Source organism: Carassius gibelio, chromosome B22 (genome assembly GCF_023724105.1).
Source record: "Carassius gibelio isolate Cgi1373 ecotype wild population from Czech Republic chromosome B22, carGib1.2-hapl.c, whole genome shotgun sequence".
Classification (NCBI taxonomy): Eukaryota; Metazoa; Chordata; class Actinopteri; order Cypriniformes; family Cyprinidae; genus Carassius; species Carassius gibelio.
The window spans coordinates 27,161,625-27,174,858 of NC_068417.1; the positions used below are offsets into that span (position 1 = coordinate 27,161,625).

The 13,234-nt window shown below is 37.3% G+C and overlaps 1 protein-coding gene across 1 annotated transcript; it reads right to left on the reverse strand.

The window, feature by feature from the left end:
* Positions 1–8,222: 8,222 nt before the first annotated feature.
* On the reverse strand, positions 8,223–9,732 carry org (oogenesis-related gene). The gene is made up of 6 exons (XM_052590586.1): positions 9,572–9,732; positions 9,403–9,483; positions 8,952–9,180; positions 8,714–8,868; positions 8,533–8,637; positions 8,223–8,441 (listed from the first exon to the last, which is right to left on the reverse strand). The coding sequence occupies exons 1-6, from the start codon at positions 9,623–9,625 to the stop codon at positions 8,421–8,423; spliced, it is 645 nt and encodes a 214-aa protein (XP_052446546.1). The 5' UTR covers positions 9,626–9,732; the 3' UTR covers positions 8,223–8,420.
* Positions 9,733–13,234: the final 3,502 nt, after the last annotated feature.

Consider the following 13,234-nt stretch of genomic DNA (forward strand, 5'->3'; position numbering starts at 1 on the left):
CACGGCATGATTCATGAACACAATGTGACTGGAGAGACCATAACCCGACTGCAGACACAATGGGGTATTTTGGTGTAAGTTAAGGAACAGTTCATCCAAAAATGAAAATGTTATTTACTCACCCTCATGTTGTTCCAAACCTCAAAGGCTTCCTTATATATATGTAAAATACTCAAAAGAGAATTTTAGCAAAATGTCCAGGCTGCTCCTGTCCAGGCTTTTAAGCTTCAAAAAGTAAACTTCCAGGTGAGTTATTTATTAAAGGTCCACCAGTTCACCAAAAAAAGGAATATTCTGTCATTTTACTCGTCCACACGTCGTGTCGACTTCATTTAGTCTAAGGAACATCAAAGCAGATATTTTGGTTTTTTTCCATTAATAAAATTCATTGACTTTCAATGTATGGACCAAATAAAGACATAAGAAATTATCAAGGCAGTTTTGGGGGTGAACTATGGCTTTAATTAAGTAAATATTTATTTGATTTAATCAAAAAGCTTGACTTACTCATTTGAATACAAATCAGATAGCTTCAGTCTTGTTATTTGTCTTTAAAGGGGGGGTGAAATTCTATTTCATGCATACTGAGTTTTTTACACTGTTAAAGAGTTGGATTCCCATGCCAAACATGGACAAAGTTTCAAAAATTAAGTTGTACGTTTGAAGGAGTATTTTTGTTCCAAAAATACCTCTTCCGGTTTGTCACAAGTTTCGGAAAGTTTTTTTCGAGTATGGCTCTGTGTGACGTTAGATGGAGCGGAATTTCCTTATATGGGTCCTAGGGCACTTCTGCTGGAAGAGCGCGCGCTCCCGTATAACAGAGCACTGAGAGCACAACAGACATTCACTGATCAGAGCGAGAGCGTCGCGGAATGTCACAAAAGGAGTGTGTTTTTGGTTGCCAAGGCAAGACAACCCTGCACAGATTACCAACAAAAAAAAAACATTAAGGGACCAGTGGATGGAGTTTATTTTTAAAGAGCATCGACGGAGTTGTGCAAGTGTTTTTGTTTGTTCCCTGCATTTCGAAGATGCTTGATTTACAAACAAGGCCCAGTTTGACGACGGATTTGCGTATCGTTTTTTTCTTAAGGATGATGCAATCCCAATGAAAAAGGGTCACGATCGTGTGTTGGAACCGCAGGCGGTGAGTAAAACTGCTTAAAATGTCTCTGCCTCCTTGTTAGTGCGTCCGCCTCCCATGCCGGAGACCCGGGTTCGAGCCCCGCTCGGAGTGAGTCGTTGCTGCTGCTGCTCTCGTTCAGTTTAAGCCTCGGGATCTGATTCTGGATCATAAATATACGCTGAATCTGCCTGTTAGCCATGGTTTGTTTTGGATGATGGTTTTTTTTCCTCACGGTAATGTCACAACTTCCAAACGCTCTCAACGCAAAAGCCTACTGGCGCTCGTGATTCTTTAGCTCCGCCCACACGTCGCTCGTGTTTTTCCGAAAAAAAAATCGGCACAGACTATTTTTCTGTTATAAATATAATAAAACTAAAGACTTTTTGGAGATATGAAGGATGCAGTACTACTCTATAGGTACTCAAGATTAACAGGATATTGAGTGAAAATTAGCATTTCACCCCCCCTTTAAGGAAATTTGATTTACTCACCCTCATTTCATTTTAACACTCTACAACTTTCTAGCAAAATGTCCAGGCTGCTCATTTCCAGGCTTTTACACTTCAAAAAAGACCCACGAGTAAACTTCTAGGTGAGACATTCATTAACAAAAAACCTTCATGTTGTACCAAAACTGCATGACAATTAATTTTGTTTTTGACCAGTCAATTAAAGTCATTGGAGTAATGACTTGGCTAATTAAGGCAATGATGCTTTTATTTAAACAATAAAAAAGCTTTAATTCTTAATCTGAATCAGATTGTTCCAATCTTGTTAGAAACTTTCACCCTGTTATCTGTGCTTACCCTTGGGTTAAGAGTCCAGAGTGGTTTCAGATATAACTGTAATTAGATTCTAAAACAAATTTCAACTGTGCACCCACAAGGGATAAAGACACTCCTAATTAAGAAGTGTGCAAAAAAAAACTCACTGTGATTCTGTCAAAAAATCTTGGCCTCCTGCAAGTCACTTAGGGAGCCATCCGTGCTTTTATTAATTTGTCAAAACATTGTCAGCATGAAAGGAATTGGTTAGAGAATGCTATGGTCTCTTGACGGGAATGCAGAGGGAGTCTATTTCAGCTGAATACTATATCAGGGGTTCGGGCAGTACGGCAAAAATAGGGCTTATTTGGGAATTGCTATTCCAGATTGAAATGGTTGATTGTAATTTTTCTTTGACATTTGCATCATGAGGGAGCCAGATTGCTACTTCAACTTGAACTCTTCAACTTGGTTATGAAACCACTGCATGTGCAAGCAATTTTATGCTCTAATAAAGCGAGATAAATATTATAGTCAGTTAGACTGCTGCATGGCTTGAGAAACCAGAAAATGTGGCCTAAAATGAACCAATCTGACTAAAAACTACAGCGCATTTACTATGAAGTTTAATCATTCCCAAGATATCCCAGCATGATTAACTGAAATCTGAGTCAGTCAAAATATAACACGGAATTATACTTGTGTACATGAAATAATCTCTGCACAGTAAACTAAAATCCATTTATAGATAACATCTGTTTCAACAGATAAATGGTTCAGGATATTTCCATCACAATTTTTGAAGGGTCTTGGATGCTTTTAGAAGAGAAGCTAACTGTCAGTTTTAAAACCCTGAATGTTTTGTGATCAAGAAGATATTAAACATTGTTTTATTTGATTAGAAATGCCTTGTGGCGAATGGACACAGATTTGAAGTGACAGCTTTGGGCTGTTTTAATGAACAAATCTTGAAGATTGACAAGTCTGATTATGACAAGCACACGCAGCAGAGGGACAACACAGAAATTAATTATTGATTACTTTGAAGAATATAAATGCTATGGGGGGGGGGGGGTCAAATTACTCTTGGACAAAAATAAATGACAAAAAATCTATGTTTTTTTTTTGTTTTTTTGAATGGTAGGCATGGTTCATCACCTAGTATAATAAATATATATAATAATAAAAAATATATAATAATATTAATAATAATAAATAAATAAAAATTACTTGATAGAGAGAATGCATCACATGATTTTAAAACATTCTTAGACAAAAGACCCTAAAAAGGCTTTGCTGAAAATGTACTTATACCCTCAAGCCATGCAAGATGTACTGTAGATGAGTTTTTCATCTGAACAGATTTGGGAAAATGTATCATTTTCTCATCAATGGATCCTCTGTAGTGAATGGGTGCCGTCAGAATGAGAGTCCAAACAGCTGATAAAAACATCACAATAATCCACACAAAACCAGTTCATGACATGTGAGAACAAAAGAAGTGAACACAAAAAAAATTCAAAAAATATATATATAAAAAAAAGTGTTAAGATATTTCCAGAACAAACTGTTAATGCTACAGTATAAAACTAATTTAAAAAGCAAGAAAATCTGAATGTAAACCAGTAAATCCAAACAACACACACCTCTACTGAAATCTGTTATATACCTTTAACATACTGACAACCACCATAATAATGCAAGTGGTAAAAGGAAAACACACAAAGAACCAAAGTTCAGCACAAGTAGCTTTTCCACAAGCTGAAGTATATACTAATATACAGAAGGTCATTCACACCAACACAAAACCCCGTAAAAGAAGCACACGGCAGCTGAATAATGTAAGAAACATTCAACAAACAACAGAAGCGAACAAAACCCAAAGGTGCATAACTGATAACATTAAGAAACATGATTATTTAAACAAAATACTTCCAGATGTGGAGTGTCATGCAGGGAATTCTGGGAAAATCAACTTATAGGTGTGAAGTGTTCAATTAATAGCATTTTACTGTAAACTCGTCTGTGAAATGTGTAATGTCTGGTTAGACATTACACATATAGCCTAGTATAGGAACTTACTGTTAACAGTTTTTTATATTTTACAGTTAAAATTAAACTCAAGACGTTTAAATTTTTAACAGTTGCTTCCAGCCAAAATATGAATCGATAACATTGTCTTCTCCAGTGAAAACGTTGTCCTCTCATATTTAAACCACTGACACATGCAGAGCTGTTTTGGGCTGTTTTCACTTGTGCTTGAACTGTGCATATTTCTCTCCCAATTCAGATGAGACAACATTTTACTGCAGAAATCAATATTTTGCTCTGCAGAGGATCTATTGGTGAGCAAATGATGTAAAGCTACATTTCTCCAAAACTGTTCAGATGAAGAATCTTTATTGACCTGACCACGGTGAGTAAACGTTCAGAAAGTCTTCATTTTATAGTACAAAGACGGTAAAAGCAACAATGAAAGACACAGATGCTCAATTAAACACATTAATTATTGAAGTAAACAACTCTTTCACTAAGTCATATAGTTCATTCGCCTAATTATAGACTGTTGTTAAATGTGTTCAACTGCACGGTCACGAAATGCAGGCCGAAAACTCACAAAAGCAGCTGTTTAGTTGATCACTAAACATCTTTGTTTTGTAGTTTCTTTGTTCAACAGAAAGCTCGGTAGCAGTGAGAGGCTTTTTAATTAAAGCTTCCATCTGAATACTAACAGTTGTGGCACGGCGTCTTCTCTCCCTGAGCTCAAACCAATCGATTGGACAGTTTGTAGTTGAATTGCAGAGTACTCTCTGTGGTGCTCGTGTAAGGTAATTACCTCTGGGATACGAGGGAAAAACGGCTGCTGAGAGTGGTGCTGGAAAAACCGAAGCGTCGCGGTGTCGTCAAGCAGTAAACGCGAGGCAAAGAAATGGCGCGCAAAACGCCCACTTCAACCGAAAACAATTTAAAAAAGGCGCCTCTCGCTGCGAAGATTAAAAACGCGTTCTGTGTGATCGGGGCCTAGACGTCGATGCGTTGATTAAAGAAGAACGATGTGACAGCCGTGTCATCTGAAGCTAAATATTTCTGCATCTATACGTTAAATAGTGCAGCAGTTGAGAAGCCCCTTGTGAATGTGTAGAAATCAGCTGGAGTAAGCTTTGACTGGATGTGAAGTAACAGCTGTAATGCTCGAGGGAGAGTTGAGCTAAAGACACATCTGATCTGATCTGCCAAGAAAAACTACAAACGCATGCATCTGATTTGAACAACTTAGAGAAAGCATTAATGCATTTTTTTTCTTCTGCTTGATGGCACACACAATTGTTTGTGGCCCAAGACGCTGATAAAAAGCGATAATGAACGCAGTGGTCAGGCTGCGCGCGCATATGAGAGATGAACTGATAGTAAACCACTGTATATCAGACATTAAGTTAGTAAAAAAAAAAATGTAGCAGATATTTTAAATATAAATCTATCAGTATAGTATCTGTTACAAAAGTATTTTTTAAAAGTTATATTTTTAGTTTTACATAAACAGTTACACAGTAATTTGTTTTATAGTCAATAGTTTTTAATAATTTAATAGTTACAATGTAAACATATAATATTAAATTATAAAATGCATTCATATACAGTAAGCTACATTTATATAATTAGGAATTTAAAATGATAGCAAAAAAAAACATAAATATGAAACGATTGTAGTTATAGTATTATAATTATGATTTATATAAGATTTATATATAAAATGTAATAATAAATGGTTTATATTTATATTATGTTGCAGATTTTAAATGCATATAGTATATAATATACTATATACTGTATGTATGTATATGTATATATGTATATATATATATATATATATATATATATATATATATATAGATAGATAGATAGATAGATAGATAGATAGATAGATAGATAGATAAAGGATATACTGCATATACCTTCCTTAAAAAAGTACAAACCAAAATAATTGCTAAAATAAAACAGTAATATAAAATAAATGGGTGCTGTAAGAACATTCTCTAAATCTACCTCAGACATGCTAACACATACATGCTAAATTTGCTAATATACAAGTTCGCCAATTAAACCACATACAATGTAATTAATTTGATTAGATATGCACTGACAGCCCTACATTTAACAAATGGACTCATATAACAATCATAGCGAGTATGAGATAATCGAGCTGTTAATAGCATTCAGGTCAGACAACGCACTCTTGCCGTTGTCATTCAAAGAAGGTGACAATGAGCCGGTGTCAGAATGTGCTGAGGGAAGTGGTTTTGTGTGCCAAATCGCAGCAGGGCATCTGCGTATCTCGACACCTCGCCTGAGGTTACCCCGAGGACAAGAATAAAAACCGACACCGGCATGAAAGGGACACAATATCACCATAAAATTGCATCTACAGTCAATAAGACAGCATCTAAGCATAGCTTAAGGAAATGGAGCCTGTGAACCATTGCACTACGGAAAAAAAAAAAAACATATCGTATCAGCCCCAAACTCACACACAGCCAAATCTTTCAAAGCAACATCTACATTAAAGGAAGAATCGAGAAATGGGGGATAAGGAGCTCCTGGTGCATAAGCGCTATTTCAGGCACACTTAAAACACGGCTCTCCCAAGACTCAACCATCTCCTCTTCAAAAAACGCCCGACAGCTAAGAAATCCCAGCAGGCTGTAGATCTGATATACACTTTGAAGACTTTTCCCTGTTTTTACCCCCCTCAGCATCTCTGTTCTTCTCAAAGACTCCAAGAACAATCACATTTCACTACCATTTTCCTTCGCCGCCTGTTTATAGTTGTCAAAAAACATCTGGGGGGAAAAAAAACCTCCAAGCTAGGTCAACAAACAAGAGCAGTTTTGATGGCCGGCCCGATTCACTCTGTTCCTTCACACAGACATGTCCACACTGCAACAATGCCTTACAACTGAATTTTAAGTGCTCGTTTCATTTGCAAACTTGAGACTGTTCTCAAGGGCATGTTTTATTTCTTACATGTAACCGGAAAATGATTTCTTGTGGCACAAAGGCTGTTAAGAGAGTCCTTGGCAGCCATCCACCCCCTCATCTTCTCATGAGGAGCATGAACACCGCTCACCTTTGGCTAAAGCTCTCAGGCCGGAGCCAGTGTAGGTGGTAGTGCCTTGAGGAGCAAACTCCCAAGAGGTCGCAAGTTGTTTTCTACCTCACCAATGACGAAAGGTTAATAAATGGTAGGTGGAGTCTGGAGTAAACTGATGTTTAAAATATTTTCAAAACATCTCATGTCTATGCAGAACTGCTTTTTTTTTCTTGGAAAGCTAGTGTGTTTCAATTAACCCTTGAAAGATTTAGCCAATTTTTTAAACTGCAAAATAGATTGAAATCCACTCATGTCGCACATTTAGTTCAAGTGTTGTCCAGTTATCTTTGTAAATAGTAATTAGCTTTTTAAAACCCAAACCCAATGTAAAAGAGAGAGAGAGAAACAGAAATACTTGATTTTTCAGTCCAATGTAATGAGTCCAAAAACTTTCAAATAGCCCATATATTCATAGTCGGTGTATGAATGAGTGTGTGAATGGGTGAATGTGAAGCAAATTGTAAAGCGCTTTGGATGGCCATGTGGTCTGTTGAAAGCGCTATATAAATGCAGTCCATTTACCATATTCTGGCTATGCTCAAAATGTATAATTAAATTAAAGTTGAATATACATAATTCTGTAATTTTATATATATAAATACACACACGCGCATAAATATAGATTTTTTTTTAGCATTTTAAGTAGATACACATTTTTTGTGCATATTTTTAATCCATTAATTTATATGAAACCTAAAAAAAAAAACATGATGTGCTAAACAATTTTGTGGCAAATATTAAAACTTAATGCATGGAATATAAACATTTTGCATTAAATGAATTATATCAAACCAGATGTATAATATTTAGACATGTCGACACTAGTTGTGCATTTAAATGATAGAACTCCAAGTTTTTGCACTTCGTTATTAGCATGCAAAAACAGATGTACACATACAAACGTTAATCTTAACGGTTTTTGTGTGGAAAGCAAATATTTAAAAAAAATATATATATAAACACTACATATATAAGTCATTTAATATTTTGTGCATTGCGTATGTATATACACACACGGTGAAGAGCACAAAACCATAACTTCAATTCTTTAAAGTGTGTGTATATATATATATATATATATATATTCCCCTTCCATCAAAATGGTCCACAGATCAATCAAATGCTAAGTGATTATCTGCCACCTATTGGCCAAAATGCAAGTGACACTCCAAATCAAACTAGATGTACTACAAATCCTTTTATTTGGCAGTTTAACATTGAAACACACAAAAGATACAAAATTAACTGAAGAGAAGCAGCAATTTGCCATCAAATGAGCCGGTCAGAAAAAACAAGGCCAGAGAACGAACATAACGAACACATTCAGCAACGGTTGCATTATTCTTGATTGGCATACTAGTATTAGTACACACTGCCATCATTAGGCCTCAGGAGGAACTACCTGAAAAAAAGAAACACAGGCAACTTGGAATATAGAGCCCAGATTAATGAAAAACAGCAAAAAGGTGGTGGATGAACGAGGAGAACTGTACCGTCTCCAAATCTTTGATCACCACGACACCCTTTTCTACTTCCAAGTCACTCTCAGTGTCATTGTGCGACCGGTATTCATCACTGTCCGTCTCAACTGCGCTGGGCTGCAGGAGAAAAGGAGCATCCCGGAATTTGGCACAGACAAGTGATGCATATCAATGGGATTTTGGAGAATCAAACCTCATAGTCCGGATCAGCTGCGTGGTCTTCCTCAGCCAACTCCTGATTGAGCGCCTCCACCCAAGACTGCTGCTCTACGTCCTCTTCCTCATCCAGGTCATCCTGTTTTCTCTTGCTGCCTTTGCCACAAGGCTTGGTAGGGGAACAACGCACCTCTAGAGCAGAAACAAACACACACCTGCTGCATTTTTTTCAGATCAAGATTGGATTTTTACCTGATGTAAATAGGTAATCATACCAGGGGACACAGCACAGCCAATGCTGGTGCAGACCGGATAACCCAGAGCGCTCTGGATACGCCGGGGAAGCACGGCCAACAGCAGCCGTGTGACCCGGTGGAGACGCTTCCGGACTGTTCTGCACTGCCTTGCTTTCGGGGAGCCACTTTTGTCCTCCCGAGCCGGAGATATAGCCTTCACTGGAGCGGAGAACCCAAATAGCCACCACAAGCCACGGAGAGCCCGCATCTGAAGAAAAGATAGGAGAGAAAATAAGTAAATAAAGTTTAACACTTTCAATTTTATAACAGTAACTTAATGAAATGAAAACAACAATTGCAAACTGGTATGCGTTACAATATCATATATATATATAAACATAAAGAGTAAACAGAAAAGTAGTAACCAACCCAAACAAGTCCTCATACCCGGGGTGCATCGCTAGTTCACTAGCGATTAAGAACTACTCACAGTAAACCTGATCGGCCAAAACTGTGAAATTCGACAGAAGATGGCTGGCACGACTCCACCTCTTTTCGCCACAGTTTTCTTCTGTTGAGGGAAAAAAAGTTTTGTCTTAATTACGTCTGAACGTCTCGTAGGACCAAAATGAACAATAAAAGTAATCAAATAAACTTGCCTCTTGGCCCTCAATGCTCTCAGACTCAACGGCGTAGTTGCTCTGGCTAGCCATCTCGATGCTCTATGAACTAATGCACCGATTCACCGCCAATTTACCAGGTAGCCATGCACGTGCTGATTAAAACAGGTGCATTCCAGCCCACTGCGGTTGGCGCGCTTGTCCGCATGCGCGGAGACATTGGCTGTGCACTGCATACTGCACACTAGATATTAGAAATAAAGTATGCTCGAAAACCACACTATGATATTCTTGTGTGCGCGTTGGTACACCACACAAAACAACAGTTACTAGAACTTAATAATAAATGTTTAAAATGTGTAAAAAAAAAAAAAAAATTGTTAAACCTTGATAAAAAACAAACATGTAAATTTAAATGATATTAATCTATATAAGTAGGCTATATTTCAAAGAGTAATATAAGGTACTTTTATCTTTTCGTTTCTATTAGTTATAGTGTAACTTATCTTAAATAAAGTGCCTCATTATAAATTACCACAAAATGTCATAAAAGGCTAAAATATAACTTATGCATTCATAAAAATTTTAGCCTAAAATTAAAAACTTGTGCACACTATTTCATTATCTGAATTATTTTAGAGTACAATACGTATGGTAATTATTTGCAACTAGGATATTTATGAAAGTGCCAGGCTATAAGTACAATTTTAAATGTAAAATAGAATTTAAATTAATATATTAACATAACATATTTCTTCAAAGAAATCGTCAATGCTATTTTGTTTGGTTTTGTTTTCCGGTTTATTCTATTAACAGCTAGTAATGTCGTGAGGGTGTCGTCTCTGTCATCACCGTCAGTCACGAAGGAGACCCGTCAGGCGGAAGAGAGCCACATTTGGACATGTTTCGGCTCACGGCTCACTCGTCACAGTTACGCACGTCCAAAACAAACAGAGAGGGGCAGATTTTTGAAGGGTCTGGAGGACTATAAATGTCCGAGGATGCTCTTTCAGTCACAACTTTATACAAGCAGGTAATAACCAACACTTTTTCTATATTTTATATAGTAAGACAGAGCAAAGAATGGCAACATTGCACAACAACATGACGGTAACACGCACCATCAGTGCTGGATACTGCACAAGCGCCGAAAGCCAGTCAGAAAACGCGGGATTCCCGTTCCCGCGCAGACACAGTTCCGCGGGAATCCTCGCGCTCAAATGGGCCACCGCAAGAAGCAGTTCGTTTGGGAGTTCGCTGGCGTCAGAAAACCGCGGGAGTAAAGACAGCATACGCAGTATCGTCGTGACACCGGACAGCATCCCACAATTCACCATTCCTAAACTCGCCCTGGAGAATGGGTATAGGTCCAGAGGGAATGAGAAACAACGACGAGGTGAAGAAGATGAGGACTGGGGCAGCATTGATAACATTGGTGGATCCTATCATTCTAGGCTTTCTCCTTCATCTTCAGTTTCATCGTCATCGTCCTCATCCTCGGGGTTCAGTGTATCTCCTGTACCTGGAAGAAAAGCCATCTCAGATATCAGACAGGCTCAGACTCAGAGCAACTGTTCTCTGGTGGAAGCTGAACATTGCTCTGACCCTGCCAGCCGAGCGGCTCTTTCTTTACCTCACCTTCGCAAAGTCACCACCCCATACGGCTTCGTAACTTTGAGCAAAAGCCCACAAATGGCCAACGAAGAGGCACTCTTCTTCCAGGGCCATAGACGTTGGGGTCAAGATGAAGAGATAAACTCGTCCAGACACCCTAAGCTGGAAATGAAAAGAAGCATCACTGTCAGAACATCACCCATCCAGACACATGCCAGCACCCCTCCACATCAGTCTCCCGTCGCCCATCGTTTCTTTAGAAGCCACAGCGTTACTGGAATAGAAATAGAGAAGCAGCTCTCTCAGAGCAATGAGTCAGTGAAACAGGTCAGCAAAAGCAAGCGAAGCCTTTGGGGAATTCTTCGCAAAGCAGACAGAAAGTCCTTCGATTTCAATTCAAACCTCAAATGAACAAATCCAGAGCAGTGCTGCTCAATTGTAGATATACTAGTTTTTGATGCAGTCCGTTTTGTTGCGTGAGAATTTATTTATTTTATGCATTCATTTCACGTCCAAATGTTCAGATTAGGCATTATAGATGTTATCCGTGACTTTATGAGGAAAATAAATGTTTTGAATGTACAAATTGTTTCAAAAGCCTCAGTCTTCTGATCTACAGTGACCCCAAAAGCAAAGCCAATTAAAATGTAGAAATGTCATTAGATAAAATGACTTTTTTTAAAAAGAAATATAGCACAAACACATTTTAAACAAAACATTTTATGGAAATATGTTTCTTTGGTTTTTAAATTATACTATAAAACTATAAAATCCACTTGGGTTCCTAAGGCAGTTTGAAGTTTGGCAGTATTGACTGACTATTACAAGGTTGAATACTATAGTAATTTATAGTAAATACTAAAGTGTTTTTGAACCATTCTATAGTAAAGTGTATAATTCTGTACATATTATAGTATTTTACAACACTTTGTTAATGAATGCTACAGCATACTGATAAACTGTAATAAATCCTGTAGTTTTAACTACAGTAAACTGTAGTGTTATTGTAGTGTAATATACCCTATAGTTGTAGAAAACTTATTACAGTATTGGGTAAAGTAATTTTTTTATATTACTATAGTTGTTATATTATTACAGCAGCTACCATATTACCACAACAAATTAAGTACTTTACTATAGTATGGTTCAAAAACACTATAGTATTTATTATAATTACTATATTATTTTTTCATTTGGGTGACATAAATCTGTGGTAAAAAAAAAATATATATATTGTGCGTAGGAACCCCAGCACTCAGGACCACAGCATGTGAAGTGTCTCTACTGAAAGCAGCATATGAGCTTAATGATGGTCCACTTCAGGGTCTCTTCAATGCGTGCTCTGTTATTGTCCCCTCCTCACCCTCACACTCTTTCCTTGTTTCTTTTTCATCTTGATGAGGGCTTCTTCCCCGCACTCATGTCTCAAATTAGAACTGCATGGGCAATTTATCTTTTGATCTGCACTTCATGAACACAATGGACTAGCAAGAAATGCACTCATTTTGCGCATCAGAACATAAAAATCCAATTTGGATTCTATTAGACTCTTTATGATGACAGCACGAGTAGGCTAATCTGCAAAAGTGGTCTTGCCAAAATAAAATGCATAAAACAACAAAGTTCTGAATGAATATTTAAGTTTCAATACATACATTTCACTAAACCCAAGATTATATTATGATATTGCATGATAAAGTTGAGTGTACTGTAATTTATACTTTCTACACGTTCATAGCAACAACGACAACAAAAAAATCACCTTTTTACTTTACAAACTGCTGTTTTGCACCTTAGGTTTAATCCTTTCATCAGCTGTTTGTTGTCTTATTGCACCTATAGTATTTCATAACTGTGCTCACCTTTTAAGGAAATGTGAAAATATGAAATCTGTTTAGTCATAGGTCTTCTATGGGTGTTTTCAAGCACTCTAAAGCAGACTGAGCTATACATAATGATGACAAAAGACCCAAACAATAAGCCCTCTCTGACTCACTCTCTTCCTTTAGCCAAAAGAGCTACATCCAGAGCCATCTGAAGAAAACAATACAGATTGTTCACAGAGCACAGTTCCAATGGAGGCTTTAT